The following is a 19,934-nucleotide window of genomic DNA, read 5'->3' as shown; positions in this document are numbered from 1 at the left end:
CTAGAAATTTTGGAGGTAGCTAAGCAAGGATGCAGCAAATTCAGTGTACTATCTTTAGTCCTCTCAGCACTCCTGTTTTTCATTTGTGGCACGAGAAAAGAAGAGGAAAAGTAAGATCATCCACAATTCTGAAATATAAAAAGATATTCAGTTTTGGGTTACTGACTGAACATGGCATTTCAAATGCACACAAAAGGCTTTGGTAGGAGATTTAAACTCTCTTTGGGGGCCAACAGCAGAACCACTGGAATAATCTGAAGACCACTGTAATTTACTGAAGGAAATCATGAAAATTAAAGCTGTTATGCAAGCCTAACACAGTAAGAAATGAATAGTGTTAAATATGCCAATCTTCTTGACTCTTTAAAAACTGTTTGGCTAAAATCCTAAAAAAATCAAGTGCTTCCATAGTAGATAAATACAGGAGGAGATGTTCAAAGACTTTATAGCAGCACAAGGGCTGCATTGTACCAAAATGCAGTCCCAAAGCAGCCAAGACAAAGTGGTATGAGCTGCATTTGCAGTCAGTGTATTCCAGATGGCCACTAAGCTTGCTCCAATCAAAGCTGGGTGTAAGCAATCAACTTTATCATCAAATGTCATGCTCCACATTAAGTTGATTTTATCCCATTAGCAAATTTAGGGAACAATTTCCTCAGTCTCAGGAAAAGAGGAAGACAACTCCACATGTTTTCTAAGTACAAAGAACAAGACATGGCAATTCTCTATTTGATCAGCAAACTTCTTTTTCAATCTCAAAGCCAAAATCATTTTTCATCACCGTACAATAATGCCACTCTATCCAAAATATTTAGTAAGAACTAAATAGCTATCTTTTTACTGTAATTTAACAAACAAATGCAATAAATCATCCACATTTTGAAGAAAAGCAAAGAAGGAAGTTCAGCTATTTTCAGCTTCAAACTCTCATCACCAGCCTTTTTAGATACTAAAAAGGCAATATGCCTCATGAGGAATTATTTGGAATCAGAGCACATTTTAGAAGAAGCATATTTCATCCTTGCACAAGAACAGAATAACACTACCAAAACCATTTAAATAAACAATTACGAGTATAAAGCTATTCAATAACAAATGGAACGTGTGCTGTCATAAAATCCCTAGAAAAGAGGTAATTCACCCCATTCCCACACCAGCCACTTCTTGCTCAGAAGGAGAATAAAGAAACACATTTTCATATGGAAGGTTTGGTCCTATCAAACATCAAACATCACAATGCTCCTCTCCTGTGCTGAACCAAGCACAACAGTGAACATCCTTCCATCTTCCAAAGGCATTCTCCCAATAAAAGCATCCTCCATAATGGCCATGATAGCCCCCACCAAGTAAACTCTGAGGTCCAAAAGACTAAATTCAAATTATGTGCAGTATTTCTCTGATTCAGAAGATACTCCCACTGAAAGGCACTAAACAGAGATTAAATCTAATTTATATGTAAAATTGAAATAATTTTTTTCTGAAGAGCTACCAAGAAATAAATGGAAGATGATTAGCAATGGCTAATTGCACTTCCTGCTCCCCCCTCTCCACAATACACAAAAAGAAAGAGGTGACAAGATAATTAAATGTATGAGGCTGAGCTTTGAAAGATTGAGGAAATCTGTGCCAATTCACTGCTACTGCAAATAGAAAGTAGAAGTTACTCAGATCTCTAAAACTAAGGAAACTTTTCCAAGTGTCAGTACTATTTAAAACCACAGCTGAACTTGGAACCTTCAACATAACTTCAACTTTCCTGGAATTAAAAAATAATTATTTTCTGGAGAACAGAAGAAGTGGGTAGAGGACATCCTAAACTGTTTGACAGAAGAAACTGAGCTGCCAGCCCAATGAAAAAAGAAAGTTACTTCACACCCCACACGTACACACCCCCACACCCCAATTAAGCAAAAAGAGCAGCACTGAAGAGTTCTATCCTTGCCTTTAAATCTTGCCCATAGTCGAGACTCCTTGCCACAGGAGGACCAGTTTCTGTCCACACATATTTCCATAAGCCAGGACAAAAAACCCAAAGGCAAAAAATTGGGGAGGGGTAGCCCCACATCCTAATCTTTACAGTAATCATTGAGCTGTGGTTTCAGAAAGAGAAAGTGGATGTTCAGCAAAACTTACTGCAATGCTAAACAGCTGACCACACTCCTAATATCATTTTTCTGAAAGCCAAAAAAGCACATTATGCCTCTTCTTTTAAAATGGAGGATTTTTGTACTTCGCTCTTCAGGAATCAAAAATACAACCTGTTTTTCCTATCCATATTGGCTGAACTGCCCCATGCACACACGTGGAAAAACTGATGACACAAGCTATACTCTCACCTCTAATGGAGACACCAAGGTATTTCTAAAATAAACAGCTTTTAGAACACACATTGATCTTGGTTAGGATAAATTACAATGTATTTTTTTTACTACTTTTTCCTAATTATTTTTGAAAGACATACTTTTCCAGGTTCACATTCTAAAATAGATCTCATGTGACATTCTCTGTTGGTTTCTTTTCTAAATACTGTACCTTCTACACTCTGTGACATACTTTGCTACTGATTAACACAAACCCAAGAGGGAGTGAATGTGGATCTATGTGGAAACACAGAGAAACAACTTTTGTAAAGATCCACAATACTCCAAAGCCAAAGGCTCTCTGCATGTGTTCAGGAAAAGCTATTACTGAACAAAAATAAGACAGAGCATTTCTTTAAAGTTTGTAACAGAGGGCTCTTCTGGTCTTGGTAATATTCACACAGAAACAGAGTAGAAAATACCTATCAGTTATTGAACAATTATAGTCAGTTATATTCCAGCTTTCTTTCCTAAAGGATGGATATGTCCAATTTCCTGACAGCATCCTTTGGTAGGAAGAGGCTGTTGAAAGCAAGCAGCACCAGAACAAGAATCAGCTTATGGAGGAGGTTTGTTTATGTGTTTAAGATATTTAAACGTTAACACATTTAAACTGTTGGAGCAAGTCCAGAGGAGGCCACAAAGTTGATAAAGAGACTGAAGCACTTCCCTTAGGGAGACAGAATGACAGAGTTGGGGTTGTTCAGCCTGGACAAGAGAAGGTTGTGTGGAGACCTCACAGAACTTTGCAGTACCTGAAAGGGTTACAGGGATGATGGAGAGGGACTTCTCATCAGGAACTGTAGTGATAAGACAAGGGGGAATGGATATAAACTAACAGAGAGTAGGTTTAGATCAGATATAGAGAATAAACTCCTCCTGTGAGGGTGGGCAGGCCCTGGCACAGGGTGCCCAGAGCAGCTGTGGCTGCCCCTGGATCCCTGGAAGTGCCCAAGGCCAGGCTGGATGGGGCTTGGAGCAACCTGGGATAGTGGAAGGTGTCCCTGCCCCTGGCACTGATACCAAAATTGGCCTGATAGAAACTTTCTAACACAGTTTGAGTATCAGAAAGCAGGAATTCTTTATGGCAGCACTGGGGACTTAAGGGGATCTTTCTTTCAACTGAGTGCCCCCCAAGCATTAGATGAACACAACTTTTATCAGACACTGATTACATACCCATGAGCTATTTCCACTTCCTTGACTTTATTTGACACAGTCACATCCCTTATTGGAAGTCCTTATCTGATTCTCTGGGGTCTGTCTTCAACACCCAGTCTCCTTTTTAGGTGGTGGCTCCTTGACCCCCACTTTTGAGGGAGTGCAATATCATTGTTTTGTATTAACTTCCACTTTGTCAGCCTCGCAGAGCTGAGCTGGCATCCTGCTTGCATTTTGCATGAATTCTGTTTTGTCTGCTTCTCCAAGGCTATACTGGCTCTTACTTGATAAGAGTAAAATGTTTTTGTGTTCTGCTATCCTTATCAAGTGAATAAAATGCTGTTCAGTTCTATTTGTCCTTATCAGCAGGGAGCTGGAACTGGATGAACTTGAAGGCCTCTTCCAACCCAAACCATCATACAATTCTTTATATTCAACTCATTATATCAACAGCTCAGAATTAAATTTGTGTATCATCAGAGATACTCTGGAAAGAAGGAAGATACACAGAAAATAAATTACTGTCACAAAAGGGCTTGAAAACCATGCTCATCTCTTTGGATAGAAATGTAAGATGGAAGAGAGGGATGGAAGAAGCAGACCCAAAAGATGTAGAAAAATTATTAAGATTTTAGGAGACAGCAGCTCACTTTTTGAAGAACAGCATGTTTTCTAGAAGACAACTGCACAGCAAAGAACGATGGAGGAGATAGGATCAGTTAATTAGGCTATGCCAGAAATTAGATCCAAGAAAGGAAGCAAACTTGTTTCTGCTGAGTTAGTGTCTTTGCAAAGACTTACTCTTTGAAATGCATTCTGTAACATCATACACCTTGCAACCTTCCAAAGCAGCAAGCTCTGGGCACTCTCCACAAGCCCAGCTACAAAGAGGTAGGAGCCAGTCAGACAAATATTTTTAAGAGCCTCAGAACTTCTACACCATCTCAGAATTTAAATACCATCTGCTTCCTCAGACCATTGCTTTTGAGAGTCAGACCAGCAGCAGCAATCTCAGATGAGCTCCCAGCACTCAAGATTACAGGACTGCTAGCCTGACACAACCTCAGGAGCTGTACTGAAGAGAAGTGTAGTGACAATGTAAAAATACATTGTCTAACAGATGTTAATTAATATTATTTTAATGTGCCATTCAGCATCTAACGTTAAAAATGGCAAAGACAGCAATCTGTAAATAATCCTGGAGCTGTTGAGAAAATCCAGCTTCTAAAAGAGAAAGGGAAGGATGCATCAGTTCTTTAATCATTAGAATATTTATTAAATGCGTGTATTGCATTCTCCAGCTTCACAGATTTCAGAGACAGAAGCAATTCTGAGGCTGACAAGTAACCACAAGCTTAATTAAATGAGCCTTCAGACCATCTGATCCAGAGAAACACGATCACAGAACTGAACACAAAATTTGTCCAGGGCATTCCTTAGTTAATAAAGGAGAAAGTCAGTTTTCTATTTCTTAGCCCAGAGAACGCCACAAAAATACTTAACAAAATGTGTATCACTCAAGAAACACACTCAGATGTGCATCACAGCACTGTTACCTCTCATTCTTTCAAGTTCTAAGGCAATTTTTTGCTATGTTGTCAATGTACAAAGATTTTAAAACTGCATCAGTGCATAGTCTAGAAATTCCACTATGCTGATTTGTAAAACAGCTCTTCTCTGCTTCAGAAACTGCTTAGGAAGAGAATGACTTGGCTTTCCATCACTGATTAGAATCAGAAGTTGCTGAACTGAGATCTTATTTCCCCTGACCCACCCCTCCCAGGAAGCAGAGCCAACACCTCAGATATTCCCTCTTTCCTGACCCTGACCCAAAATCTTAGCCTTCTACCAAACGTCTTGTGACTCGAGAAACAGACAAAAGTGACAGGAAAATTCCAGAAAGCCACATTCAACCTTTACAGACCCCTCCTCTGCTCTCTCTGACTGGAGAGGAGTTTATGGCAGACAGAGGAAGAACACCAAAAGTTCTGCTACCAACTGCTGCCTCTGAAAAAGAAGCTCTGAGAAACTGCTCAGAACAATCTCAGATTTCCTTGGATATAAAGTTGCTGTGGAAGAGGCAAAAGGCATCACACTTGGAAGGAGGTTTCTCCTGAACTTTTCCAAAGGACTTTTTCCAACTAGAAGATGGGAAACTGGACTCTAAACACAAATACAGGATTATTAACAGAGGAAGAACTGTCAGCTCATCAAAATAAAGACATGAAAGGTGTGCTTGCATTCCTGGGATGGGTGAGGAATAGAGAACACAAGTGCGCTGGCTGAATGGAGTAGTGAGCACCCCATGGAAGAGACTACTTTTCAGCCAATGGCCTTAAATCCAAATATTTATCCTGGATATCCTCTCTCTCTCCTAACAATTCACAACAGCAACTGCAAAAATATTTTGAGCATCATAGTTGTTTACTTGTGAATGCATTGGGTACTGTCTTAAAATAACATTAATTTTATAAATTTCAGTGTAATATAAAAGGTAATAAAATAATGAATAGAAGTTCTGCCTATGACCAAAACTTACCCAGTTATTGAAATAAGAGTTCCAATACCTAACAGCAGCAATTGACAGCAAGAAAGCTCAACGGGAAGAATAAACACACATGTGGCAGTCACTTCTTATTTGCTGTAACATGAAACCAGATGCTCCAGCTCAGAGACAAGGAGGCAGGCAGGAATTATGTTGTATTTTTAACTTCAGATAAGACCATCTTCATTTCAGTCACTGGTGAATAAGCCTTGAGCATAACCACCAAGAATAATCTGTATTTCAGTCCAGTCATATATTACCATAGAATGGTAACTTGTAACTATGCACTTTTGCCAGCTGTGGCACAAGAGACCCAAACCTTTCCAACAGGACATTCAGACTCTGCAAATGCCACAGCCATGTAAACTCCTTTCAGCAATCCTACTGGGATGTAGATGCACTTCAGTGAGAGCTGAAATACAGCTGCAGATTTTCAGTGTAAAGAATTTGCCCCTTTTTCATTTCAGACTACCCTGAAGAGAGACCATTCTCTTCCCACATCAAACATGCACAGTGGAGGTAAGACATTTTCACCATAATATCAACTGAATCTACTTCACACTAGAGAGATCAGGGAAATGCATTCCTCAGCATTTATTTTGATGCTGCATTTATTATGCATTTACCTGCAAAACAAATTTGCCACTATGACTTTGGTATCTTAGTCAAAACAAATTTCAAAAATTAAGGATAATCTGGATAATTATCTAAAAAGCAACACTTTACACATGTGTTATTGACAGATGACAAAACTAAGGAGTTGGTTTGTCACTTTTGAAACAGAAGTCTCATTGTGTGACCCTAAACTTACATTTTGCTTTTTGAAAACTATTTATGTCATAAGCCAACTGCCCTTGCCATTAAAAAAGCCCAGCCACAAACAAATTTTGGGTCATTTTTTTTCAGCATGAAAGCAAACTATAAAATGACATTTACTGTTCATTCAATCATCTTAAGTCTATGTTGAGACTTTCCAGATTGCTTCTAAAACACCAACCATTCTTGCTAATTAAATTTTTAATTTAAACACGACCTTAAAGAGAATTCTACAAAAACATACAATTATTTTCCCCTTTGTTATACATGGTGTAACAATTAGCTGAATGTGTGTGCATCCTAGCTATGTAGGGCAGCACATTTATCAAAGGCACAATTGACAACAATATTTAGAAGAATGGCCATTAGAAAAAATACAAAAGTTCAGAGGGATAAAACCACTGATGAGGTGCTCTTAAAGTATGAAATGAAGATTCACAAAAAAAGTCTTCCCTGTTTTGGTATAAAAATGACTGCATGTTGCAGTAGAAAATGGCTATGTTAAAAAAGGAAAAAAGGAAAAACCCCAAATTTTTTGTAGCACTCCCAAGCAAGAGACATATAAGTCTTCCTAGCATGACCTGTCTGTGAGACTATTCTGTGCTAAATTTAAAAAATCTCCAAAAGTATAAATTAATTTGCAATCTAGAACCCCATTTCATTAATGAAAGAAAACCAGACCATGATTTGAAAATTCCTATACCCTCAACAAAAAAATTAGTCTTAATTTCGCAACAATCAAAAGAGTCATGAAACTACCATGGAAATTATCTCTGTTAGAAACTACTAATTTCTAATTAGATCTTCATTTACTACTTAGCAGTGTCACAAGTTTAGACATTTTAACACAGTGATTTACACCAGAAAAACACCGAATTAAGAAGCGAGGAAAAAGAAAATTTAAATCAATTAAAAAGAAAATTTAAGGATACATACGACCACTCAGAATCCAACTGCTCTTTGTAGACTCTCAGGACATGAAGAGCCACAGGCAAGTTTCCAGGATCCAGCAGTTCCCTCACTCGCTCTGAATTCAGGCAGGTGAACAGAACCATGCAGCAATAGGAGACAATTTTCTCATCACTGTAGGTCAGACATGTCCTTCAAGAGAAAATAAGGAGTTAAGGGCAAGATGAAATGGACCCTGGAAAAAACAGGCAAGGGGCACTGAGTTTGCTGAGCTGTCCTTTGCTGTCTTTTAGAGAACTACAAGTTTGCCATTGCCTAAGAAGGATAAAGAAGGATTTTCCTTCACCTGCAAGCTGAAGGTCAAACTTTACAGGACGTTTACAACACTAATGCTCAATTAGAACTGCTTTTCTTACCATAAAGTCTTCCTACACTTTTTACAACTGGGCTCCAAAAACCCACAGAGAATGATTATCAAATTGAATCAAAGTGCCTTTGTTTACCAGCTTACTACAAAAAAATCTGGCTGAACACATCAACAATGCAGTCATGTGTCTGCACAAAATAGTTTATGAAATATTTCCTTACATGTATGTCATCAAATGCCCAGGAAGATATTCTGGTGAGGTTAGGAGGGGATGGAAGGATTGAAAGAGATGAAGATTAAGGAACTTTAATAGATTACATCTGATCCACCAATACTGACATATCTGCAAAGCAGCAACATGAGAAAAGAAAATGCTGAGTTTTTGGAAATTAGTGTAACTACTTGAAAACATGTCTGAAATAAAGCTTATGTTTGAAGCTCGTAATTTAAAATAGCTTTCTTCCAGTTTCTGTTAAATTACATCTATTTACTGATAGTTTAGAACAAGCAGGTTTTTAAAGGTCTGACTCCTGTGGTTGACTAACAAAAACCATCTACAGGATATGGTCTCAACCAGTCCATTCTCACCAAAGTTATTTTTCAGAGTTTCATGGTGCTAGCAAAGGCACAACTATCATGTACAAAAGATTTGAACACAACCACAGAAATGACACTAGAAAAAAACCCCATCCATGCTTACAAGAAGAGATCTGGGAAAGCACACTTCCAAATGCTATTCTGGGAATCTCCATTTCCTGCTGCAATGTTTCCAAGAAACTGAAGACTACAACGAAGAGCTGAAAGAAATCCAGAAAATATATTAACAAGAATTCAAAGAAACACTAATAAATTTCATAAAAACTACATACTTCAATATTCCAGATAGACACTGCAGAATCCATCTCCAGGAAGCTTTAGGTGCAATATTTCACAGGTACTGTACATAAATATTTACATTTTCTCTTCTAATACAAATAATTTTACGAAGTATTTTAGAATTACACCCAAGACTTGTCTGATTATTACACATTAGCTGCTGGTGATTACAAGAACTAACTGACACTTGCTTCTCACATTATATTCTGGTCAGCTGGAAAAATCATTATAGACGATTATGATGTGCTCAATACCTTCTATCCCAGAATTTCTATCCTAGAAAAATGAAAGCCAGCTCTCCAAATAGCTCTGCCTCCATTTTGGACACTGAATTTAATATGGCTGATTTCTGTTCTTACTCCAAAGGATTTATTTTAGCCTCCTCCCAATACAGATTTAAAATACAAGAAGATGAAATTTCACCCCACAAGTTAATATCCTAGAGAAGCCACCAAAAGGTGTAAAGTCATAAAACACAACAGCATGAACCCAAAGACTTCATGAAATTAAAACATTTATTTTGTCCCTATCAGCAGCTCTCAATAACCTGGCCCTTATTAATAAGTTGGCAAAGAAACCTGAAATTACATTTTCAAATTCAGTTTAACAGATAGTACAAACAACAGCCTAACACATATGGAGGTGGCTATTATTGCCAGGTTCTGAACATCTAAAATTAGGTCTCTTGGAAAGGTGCTGTGCCTCTGTGCCAGCTGGCAGCCAGATTTCCTAAACAGGTCTGGGCATATGTCCTCTTGAGAACAGGAAGAAAGCAAGTTTGAGAAGTGGTCACTTGGGCTTATAAAAAAGTTACTTTTTTTGGCCATATATATAGATATATATGTGTCTATATATATATATCTATATCTAGATATATTTAAGCCCAAAAGATGTATGCATTCCCCATGATGCATCTTCAACTATATTCTCCTGAAGTTATTAAGATCTCTGTTTTCTCCCCCTGCACATCTGCACTGGTTTATTATTTTCTGCTCATCACTGTGCTTCCGTTTCTCCCACCCATCTGGTTCCCATCCTGCTGACTAAGGAGTTTCTGAAGGACAGCAAGTATGGACATGCCAGCAGATATTTTATGGAAATACTTCCTTGCTAGAAAAAAACAAAACTAGGCAGTAAATCCTAGGAACAGGGTATTATTTCCCTTGGTGAATTCCTTACCTATACAGCAATAAGAAAGGTTTCCCAAAGGAATAAGGTTGGTTGACTATATTCCAATCTTTCCCTGAAATTTGCTTGAACTTTTTCAGCTACTACACCTTGGTTGTCAGAGATTAGTCTGTCCAAAAAGTTCTACAGATGAAGGAAAAATGTTCAAGATCTTGTAAAGCTACCATTTTTACTGTACCAAAGAGGAAATGCCATGAACACATTTACAGTAGAGTAATAAATAGCCACAAATTTCAATATTTGTGAAACCAACCAACACTGCCCTTGTCCAACAGTGATTTCCTGAACAAGGAGGAAGATACAGGAAAAAGCAACAATTCTGTGGATGCACCCATGGAAAAAAAAGTTTCATCACTAAGTGCTGCTTCTTAACTAGTGAGAGTTGAGATTTTTCTTTTCATTAGAGGACACAAATCAATGTATGGGCAAATGGATATTCTGTAAGGCAAAACCTATCACATCTATTCCCAACTAAGAAGAGAAAGAGGATGCTTTGATAATGCAATATTTTGCCATAAAAACACTCCCATACGAAGAATCTCAGCAATTTGGAAGATGATTCTACAAACAGAAATAAGCTCTCAAAGCAGCTGAGCAAAGCACAGGGTCCAGGTCACACACCATGTCCAGCAGCCACAGATGAAGAGGCACAAACAGCACGAAAAGCCATCATACCACACCTAGAGCAGCTCATCACAGCAATATCTGTTTGGTTGTGTTTAAAGAACCAACACCTCTCCCCCAGAACTCCACAGGTGGTGGTCTTGGAATACATAAATGTCTCATGCAGTGCTTCTCTCCAAATATAACTCCATGGGAAATGTACTAACCTAGCACCAAGCTACCAAGACAGTCAGCTTTGATAGAAGCATTAAAAATCTATAGTATGGTATTTCTGCTTTAAATAAGAAATTCACCAAAAATCCAACTGGAGAAGTTACCTCACAGCAAGGTGTGTGTGTTAACAAAAGCAAACACTGCCATAAATGGAAAGTATTGCATTTTGAACTATGGAACTCTTTTCTTAGCATTCAGTTTCAATGTTTTTCTTTTCTGTTTTACCTCTGTTGGACTTGACTGCTGCAACATAAGATTGAAGTATGCTTGGGTACCTGTACAATAAAATACTGCTTTTCTCCTCTTTAAGAATTTCTTCACCATAAAATCATAGAACTAGAATTATTAAGCTTGGAAAAGACCTGTAAGATCACGAAGTCCAACTGTCCACCTAGCACCATCATGTTTGCCACTAAAGCATGTTCTCAGGTACCACATCCACACCTTTGGTGAATACTTGCAGGATGGTAACTCCACTGCCTCCCTGGGCAGTCCATTCCAATGCCTGCCCACCCAATCCATTAAGGAATTTTCCCTGATATCTAATGTGAACTTCCCCTGGCACAATTTGAGGCAATTTCCTTCCACGGCCCTTCCATGTCCTTACAGCAAAAGCAAGAAAATGTAGAAGCAGATTAAGACAGATTTCCATTCTGCCATCCAATCAATAAGCCATGAGCTTCCTGAAAAGAGGGAGAAGAAAAGAAAAACATAAAAGAGCAGGAAAAAAAGACAAGAAAATGTCACTTATCCCTGAAAATTTACAGACTTTTACAAAGCTAAAAACAATACTCAAACAATTCTGTAGCTATCAGCATAACTAAATTTTACTTCAAAAAAGGTTATTCTGTGTGTGGTCAAGAAGAGTATTTTTAACCTGATGGTCAACCACCATGAAACTGCATGTACTAAGATGTAACTTGTGATACAAAAATCAACCCTGGAACTGAAGAGATTTCCCCTCACCAAGATTTCCACAGCTCCTGTAAAAGCAGGTGTTCTTTAGCAAATACACAAATTACATGTTGCTTTCACAACCAGCCTGCAGTGGCTTAAGGAGAGTTTCTAGGTTCTACAAAAATAACCTCTTTACACAGCAGGGCAAAGGGGACAAGCAGAAACACTGACTCTTTATCTAATGAATTCAGCTACCTCAATGTTTGCCTGCATGTAAACTGAACATTTAGTCACTCAAGGCCACCCATGACAAAGGTGAGACAGCTGGTACTTGATGGCTCTGTATGAAGATGGATTAAATGTATTCCAGTAGTTCCATATGTTTAAGACCACAGTTCCCTTTCTTCCTTCCAGTCCTTTATTACCACAGAACTGAGCCAGACTCCAGTGCATGCTTTTCATTTAATTATTACATTGACATTATCTCATTTAACAACTACCTGATATGGTCTGAAGGCACCACAGTGGTTCACCGGTCCCACCTCCCTGCTCCAGCAGGACCATCCCAGAGCACAGGGCACAGGATTGTGTCCAGAGGGGTCTGGAATATCTCTAGTGAGGAGACTCCCCACCCTCTCTGGACAATCTGTTCAGTGCCTGGGCCCTGCCCAGGACAGAAATTCTGCCTCATGTGCAGGTGGAACCTCCTGGGCTCAGTCCCTGCCCGTGGCTCTGGTGCCATTGCTGGGCCCCGGAGCAGAGCCTGGGCCTGCTCTGAGCCTCCCTGCACACAGGGACACCCAGGGCTGAGGGCCCCTCTCAGCTGGGGCTCCTCTCCAGCCTGGACAGACCCAGCTCCCTCAGCCTTTCCCTGGCAGGGAGATGCTGCAGTCCACACAAAGACATCATTTGACACAGTGCCATTTGCAGAATCAGATTGTGTATTAGATGAAAATTAAAATCCCTGAAGTTCTAAGGACAAAGACTTTAAGCATTAGGATTTTAAAATTCAGTATTTGTTTCCTTTTGTTCCACATGGTTAGAACAGGAGCCCACAAACGTGCTCAGCAATCATTTCAAAAAACAGCAACTGTAGAGGCTTAAAACAGTCCTAAGAGATTTCCATTCTCTTTTTTTGGGTCAGACAACACAGTGATAGCTATGAGTACAAGTCTCTGCCTTTATATATTATAAAACAAATAGAGATTTAAAACAGACCCAACCATAGCACATACAGGACTGCACAACATTGCTTGTCAGACTGCAAACATAAGACTTACAAACTTGCATCTCTCTTAATACTCTAACCAGTAATAACAAAGGAAAAACAGCGCTGGAGTGCCCCCTCTGCCCTGGGGCAGGCACAAAGCCCAGGAAGTCCTGGGAGCACATCCCAGGCTCCCAGAGCCTGCACACTTTCAGAGTCTCCTGTGAGCTTTGCAAATCTGAACTGTGGGCTGTGAGCTGCCCTGGCTGTTTGTACATAATGGCAGAATGCTCTGTGATAGACTGCCTGTCCCAGAAAAATAAAACTTCCAACTCAGCATAAGGTGCAGACCTCTATTACTATAAAATGTCAGTTTCTACCACTATCATCAGGTCATTGACTTGTTTCCTTGTGGCTGCAAGTTAAAGCAACTTCCAGTCATAAAGAGTTATTTGCCTCTTCACCACCATGAATCATACCGCAAATACTGATGAAAATGTATTTTCCTTGGAAAACAGTCTGTCTAGACTACTGAAATTGAATGTACAATACATATATGGGCTCTGTCATTGAATGTTATTAAAATAGTACTTAGTATTTCATTGCTGTAAATAAAATGATTGTCTAGCTACCTTTTATACTTCCATTGGTGTTACTGCACTTGCTGCAGTGGAGTCTAGTAACCCATTTTTACCATCTGTGGAACACCAAGAACGCTGTGTTTAATAAGTTTCTGCTCACCCTCCCCTCCATCTCCTTTACCTCAGAAACAAACTCCCACTCTTATTTTTTTTCTTTCCCTTTACAAGTGCCAACTATAATTTTAACAGAACTTTATGTGCATTGATTGGACAACCCCTCTGTTCCTGGAAGATAAATGTCTAGGCAAAACATCAATACTTTGTTCTGACTAAAAAGGAGAATTTGAATTAAAGGCAAGTAAAATTCTTGCGACACTATTAAAAACATGGAGTTACAAATAAATTAGAAAGGAGCTGGAAGAAATCATCAGACCACACATCAAATTAGCCTCTGATGCAAATTAACTTCCAATGAGGTTTCATAATGGGAGATTAAAAAAAAACTTGCGCATTTACTAAGAGTTAGTTTGGAGACCTCTTGAGATCAGGTTCAAACCTACTCTGATTCATAAGCACTAGCAGGGCTTATTAAACACAGCACTAGAGCAATTTTCTCTATCTCCTGTTATTTTAACTACATCATTTCAGTTTTAGAAAGTAAACATAAATGAGCTCATTTCTTTAACAAATTATCTATTAAAATCTAAAGGCATATGAAATGGGACTCCTACTACATCCCCACAAGTAGCAAAAGCACATGCCTGAGATTTACTCTCCTATGTGAAGTGAAACACTTTTAAGTGTTTGCAGACCTGGGAACTACCTTTATGAGCTTTCTGCAGGCATTAGGATGTAAAATCTTGATCTTAAATCAGCCCAAAAACTGAACCTAAATCTAATGCAATGTCTCTTTAAAGGTCCTGCAGCAGTGAAATCAGCAAGTCTGAAGTACTGGGGAGTTTCAGACCAGGCTTAAACCATACCAGGAAACCAAGAAAAATAAAGAGGACTGGCCACCCACTATGCACTATTAGTGGTGTCTGACTGTGAGACACACTCCTCCTACATGATACTTTGCACAGGTCTGAAAAAAAAAAAAAAAGAAGAAAAAATTATTAACATGTAAAGTACTAACCAAGATTACGAACAAATTTCTTCAATTACTTTTGATAGCAAACTGTGTCTGTTGTTTTATTTAACCCAAAATTTTCACTGAAGTGCTTATACTTGCCCTCAAAGAGCTGAATGATCTTTTTCTGTAAGTCTGTGCAAAGAGTTTCAGACTTCCTCCCACTTATTTGTACCATTTATATTCTGTACATGTCTAATAAATGGACCACAGTCCTTTTGGAATACAGAATTACTAGCAAACTTACACTTACTTAGTATTTTTACTTGCATATCCACATTAATGTACAGCAAGTTTTAGCATCAACCTTTTTGGGCATTATAATTTCTTTTAATACCTGTAAAAGCAGCTTACCTGTTCTCATTGCCATATTATTGTCCCTTTTGTACTATACATGGTATATGCCCAGAGGATGGAAGAAAATGTGTCTCAAACACTTTTTCATGTCTCTACACATCACGCAACTTGGCAATACTCCCTGAACTTCTCAACAAAAAGGCAGAGACACATTTCTCTCCAAGCCCAAAGCTGCTAGCAAAAAAAGGTGCTGCGGCATGGGAAATGAAAGTCTTGTAGCTTTGTGTCTGGAAAGCCATGGTTAGACAATTCCCTCTTTTCCACCAGAACAATGCTCCTGGGGAAGTTGTGCCACGGCAATGATAATCAAACAGCTGAGAGAATGACATGTGTAACTCCTACATAATTACAACCACTCGGATTTTTATCCCTACAGGCAACAGATGCCTCCCATTGCTCCCTCTGCCCAGATCTTCCTCTAGCTTCTCTCCATCCCCTTTCCATCTTCACCCTCCCTGGAGGAAAAAATACAACCCTCTTGGGGCCTCTGTGGGAGACTCTTGAAAAGGGATATTTCCTCTCAGCACATGTGAAAAAAGTTAAGCTTCTTCCTACATTACATTTATGATGCCCTGTCTTTAGGAAGCTCTCTGCAATTAGAAGGTTTGCTTGTCCCATTCTTCCCACCTTTATCTTGAGATCCTAATGGCCCTGCAAAAAAACATTGTGACCATCTTAAATCTAGGGATGTTTCTGCAAGATTTGATTCACATATACTTGTGCAGAACAGAAACCTGCCTCATTATGAATCTTGCTGACATTATTTGCTGGGGTTGGGTAGGGGACACTAAAGAGCAAGGAAGGAAGGAAAGGACTTACAGAACACTGTATTTAGAGATCCACAGAAATACAGGCATTACCATTCATTTCAAGCCTCAACCAAATTAACCAGAAACCATTCTAATTAAATAGACATCAGCAAACTCCTATTTCCTTTGTGCTCCAAGTGGATATCAGTCCACATTATAAAACCACTGTGCATGTGGCATAAATCAGCAACATCTTGGCAGGCTATACTAGAAAGCCTCCAAACTGCAGGAGCAGGAAAAAAACAAACTAGCTCTACACACTGTCTAAAAGCTGTACCAGCAATGAGCCCAGGGAAGCCCATAGGGCAGCCCACTGACCTACTAATTGTTCTGACTTAGATATGTTCCCTCAGGTTACTCTCTGTCCTAGAAGAAGTAAAATGATTTACACTGACACTCATTATTTACACTGCCTCTGCCTCCCAGTAGAGCAATCAGAACATCTTTCCATGAGTACCACCAGAAGGACAGTTCTGACCATCAGTACAAGTATCAAACTGCTGGGAAGCACCAGTTTTTTAATCACTATTTCAAAGCCTGTTTCCAATGCCAGCCATGACAGAAGAACCTCATTAGGCAGGATCTGGTCTGTAGTTCAAATTTTGCCTCCAAAAGTTGCTTCAATAAAATATTTTTATACTCACATATACACAGTAAATAAAATAATTTAGTTCAGCACAGCTTAAACAGAGAAAAACAATTTACATGGACCTGGACCGACAGGACAAGAGGGAATGGCTTCCCACTGCCAGAAGGCAGGGTTAGATGAGATATTATAGAGAAATTCTCCCCTGTGAGAGTGATGAGGCCCTGGGACAAGCTGCCCAGAGAAGCTGTGACTGCCCAATCCCTGAAGTGCCCAAGGCCAGGTTGGATGGGGCCCAGGTGGAGCAACCTGGAACCATGGGAGGAGGTCTGGATGATCAAGATAATCTTTAATGTCCACTCCCACTCAGGCCATTCTGTGATTCTAAATCACACCTCTACTGCAGAAGCAGCAAGACTCAAGGAAAGAATCAAGCCCACAGTAGGAAAAATCCCCACTACCATGAATCACTGCATTCAAACAGTAGGACATAGAGACCAGAGTTAGGAAAAAGTTTTAAAATGAGATGAGAGCCTTCCATGGGACTAAAAAGGGATAAACACAGCAAACTGGAGCTTACTATACTTGGACACCAGAACCTACAACTAGAGTTGCCTGTAGTAATGAAGATCCCAACCCTGCTGGAAGTTGGAAGCCCCATTCCCTCTTCCCTTTTTTTTTTGCCATTAAGAAAGTGCTGCACTTAAGCAGAGTCCCTGGTCCTACAGTGGGTCCTACAATGGCCTTCCTCAGTGGATCTAAACTCTCTCAAATCCTACTCAACTTCAAATGTTAAAAAAAGAAATGAAGGCATGCATCAAGTTCCCACATTAATACCAAAAGTCACAGCTAGCATCACACAGACATGTCAGATTGAAAACACTGGTAATATTGGCATTTACTCAAAATCGCAGCTCCTGCTGTATGACACCAATGTACACAAATACCCCAGACTTGCAGGGCACAGGGAGCTGTGCCCATCTGCACTGTGCAAGATCCACTGGGAACTCCCAGTGAATGGGGCAAGAGTTAACCACTGCAGGCAGGGCCAGCACTACATGCACCAGAGCTAAAGAGAATTCTGTATTTGCTAACTCAGGGTAACTCATCAGTCTGAGTGCTCTTGGTCCAGGTTTGGCTCCTTTTCTTTCACAGACAGCTGGAAGTGGTGTAAAGGTTGGTTCCCTGTTTTGGAGCTCCTGCAGAAAGGCCAAAGCACAAAGCCTTGGAACAATGACCTGAACCAAGACTTACCCAAATCAGAGTCTTTCCACAGCCTCCCATGAATTTTGGACCAAACTACAAGAACCAAGTTCCTGTCCACAGGAGGTTGACATGATTTGGGACCATGAAGTTGCACAGCTGGAATCCTTGCTGTAGGTGTTCTGAACACAATTAATTAAAACTCTGTAGCAATATTCACCAAAACACAGCAGAGACAGAATATTGTACAGTTAAAACTTCCATACAGGGCAGGAATGGAGCATCTGTGCATCTGGTAACTTGCCAGTGCCCAGCAGCAAATTCTGCCTGTACCTTTAACCAGCCAAGGGACAACTGCCCATTGCTAGATAACCTCACAACTGCTTCTCACCATATATGTTTCAGGGAGATGTTCATATTCACTTTTAAGAGGAACTCAGACTCATTAAAAAAAAATAGAGGTAAACACAAGGAAAAACAAGAACAACAACAAAAAACCCCAAATGGTACAAAAGAACAAACCAATTGCTTAAAACTTTCCTGTTTGGTAAAGCAGCAAAATGCTCTGAGCTATAGTAATTAGGGGATAGCAAAACTCAAAAAACAGAGGATTTTCTTAAGCTATGGAAACATGAAACCAAAATCCCAATACAAGTGCAACTAGCAGTTTACTTCCACCAGATAGCATATCAACTGATTGTTAGGGCACACATTCTGCAAATGCTAGAGACCATGAAAATCCCAATATTATTTTTACAGATTGGAAAAACACAAAGGCCAAAAACAACACCAATAACTCAAATAAAAAACTCATGCTTATGTTTACATAAAAGTTTGATGAGTATAATATATTCATCACACTCCCACAATTATTCCCCGAAAATACTATAAATATTATTTTGACAATGTAATTATAGTTTTTACTTTAACAGTGGCAGCAGAGTATTGGCACCAGTCCCCCATACAAAAACCCTAACAGACAAAGCAAAGATCACACATTGAAACTGGCAACTCTTAAGGTCAAGGCTGTCCTTTATTTCTATGTCTAAAAAAAGTCTGTTTAAGTAAGCAGCTGGTTTATTTAAGCTGTAGTACATATGTAGTTTTAATTATTTGCTAGCTGTAAGCAAAAGGAAACCCCAAATACAAAAATAAATGGTAGTGCAAAATTTTTAACTCTCTTTTCTTCCATGCAGCTGAGGTATGTTCTTTCATGCTACCTTTTGGGATTTAATCCACTCAGGACCTGCTTTCTCCCTCTTCCTCTTCCTCAAAAGTAAAGCTAATGTGAACCTAAATTGAGAAATGTCACCTGTCAACCATTCATGGTGACTGTATGGCAGCTAAAATAATTCAAGCTTTACACCAACTCACTCATTCCATGTAAATCAGCAAGTAACATGACTAGTACAAAAAAATCTGCAGCACAATAATTTACTGGTTTTGGTCACAAACACCCCCAAGATCTCCAACCAAACAGTATGAATCCTCCTTCATAGATAAATATTTGGGGCACTGATGTGGGAAGAGAGGAAAGATTAACTTTCCTTCCTTAATCCTGTTGGTTTAAATTTAGTAGCCATTATCTAAGAGAGTCTCCAGGACACAATTTAGAAATTACATCTTCTCCAAATCCCTATAAACAGGCCTGTGTGAAGACACTTGCTCAGTTACAGGCCTCTTTTTATAGACAATAAAAATTTAGTTTCCCAAATCCATTGGATGAGCTCTGCTATGATGTCTGTCTAGAAAAAAGTTACTACCTGTGTTCCACCACACTTTCTAAGCAAGTTTTCAAATATTTTTTACATAAAAAACATTAGCAGTAATTTGGAAATTAAGCCATTCAGTGCAACACGATTAAAGAAATACAAAAAAAAATCAGCAAAAGCAAAATGCAGTTTTTTAAAAGAATAAAACAGAAGAATGAAAAATACTGGAGAAGAGATAAAAGGGAAGCAGAAAAGATGAGAGTTGACTTTTTCAGTCAATACTGGCATTCATTTAAGAACATTTAGGTTCCATAACTGACCACTCTGTTTCCTGTTGATTTAAAATACTTTGCTGATTGACCAGACATTTAAAATAATTGCAAGAATAGGTAAA

The 19,934-nt window shown here is 39.1% G+C and overlaps 1 protein-coding gene across 1 annotated transcript in view; it reads right to left on the bottom strand.

Annotated features, from left to right (window-relative positions):
• ATXN10 (ataxin 10) overlaps window positions 1–19,934 on the bottom strand; it is a 76,405-nt gene that overhangs the window by 45,251 nt on the left and 11,220 nt on the right. The window contains exons 4-5 of the mRNA XM_005482701.4: window positions 8,859–8,955; window positions 7,819–7,983 (exon numbers count right to left, since the gene is read on the bottom strand). Coding sequence (XP_005482758.1) covers window positions 7,819–7,983; window positions 8,859–8,955 — 262 coding nt within the window. The remainder of the gene's footprint in view (window positions 1–7,818; window positions 7,984–8,858; window positions 8,956–19,934) is intronic.

The sequence above is a fragment of the Zonotrichia albicollis genome, chromosome 4 (genome assembly GCF_047830755.1).
Source record: "Zonotrichia albicollis isolate bZonAlb1 chromosome 4, bZonAlb1.hap1, whole genome shotgun sequence".
Lineage (NCBI taxonomy): Eukaryota > Metazoa > Chordata > Aves > Passeriformes > Passerellidae > Zonotrichia > Zonotrichia albicollis.
The sequence above is the reverse complement of the archived record's forward strand: the minus strand, read 5'-3'. Positions and strand labels throughout refer to the sequence as shown.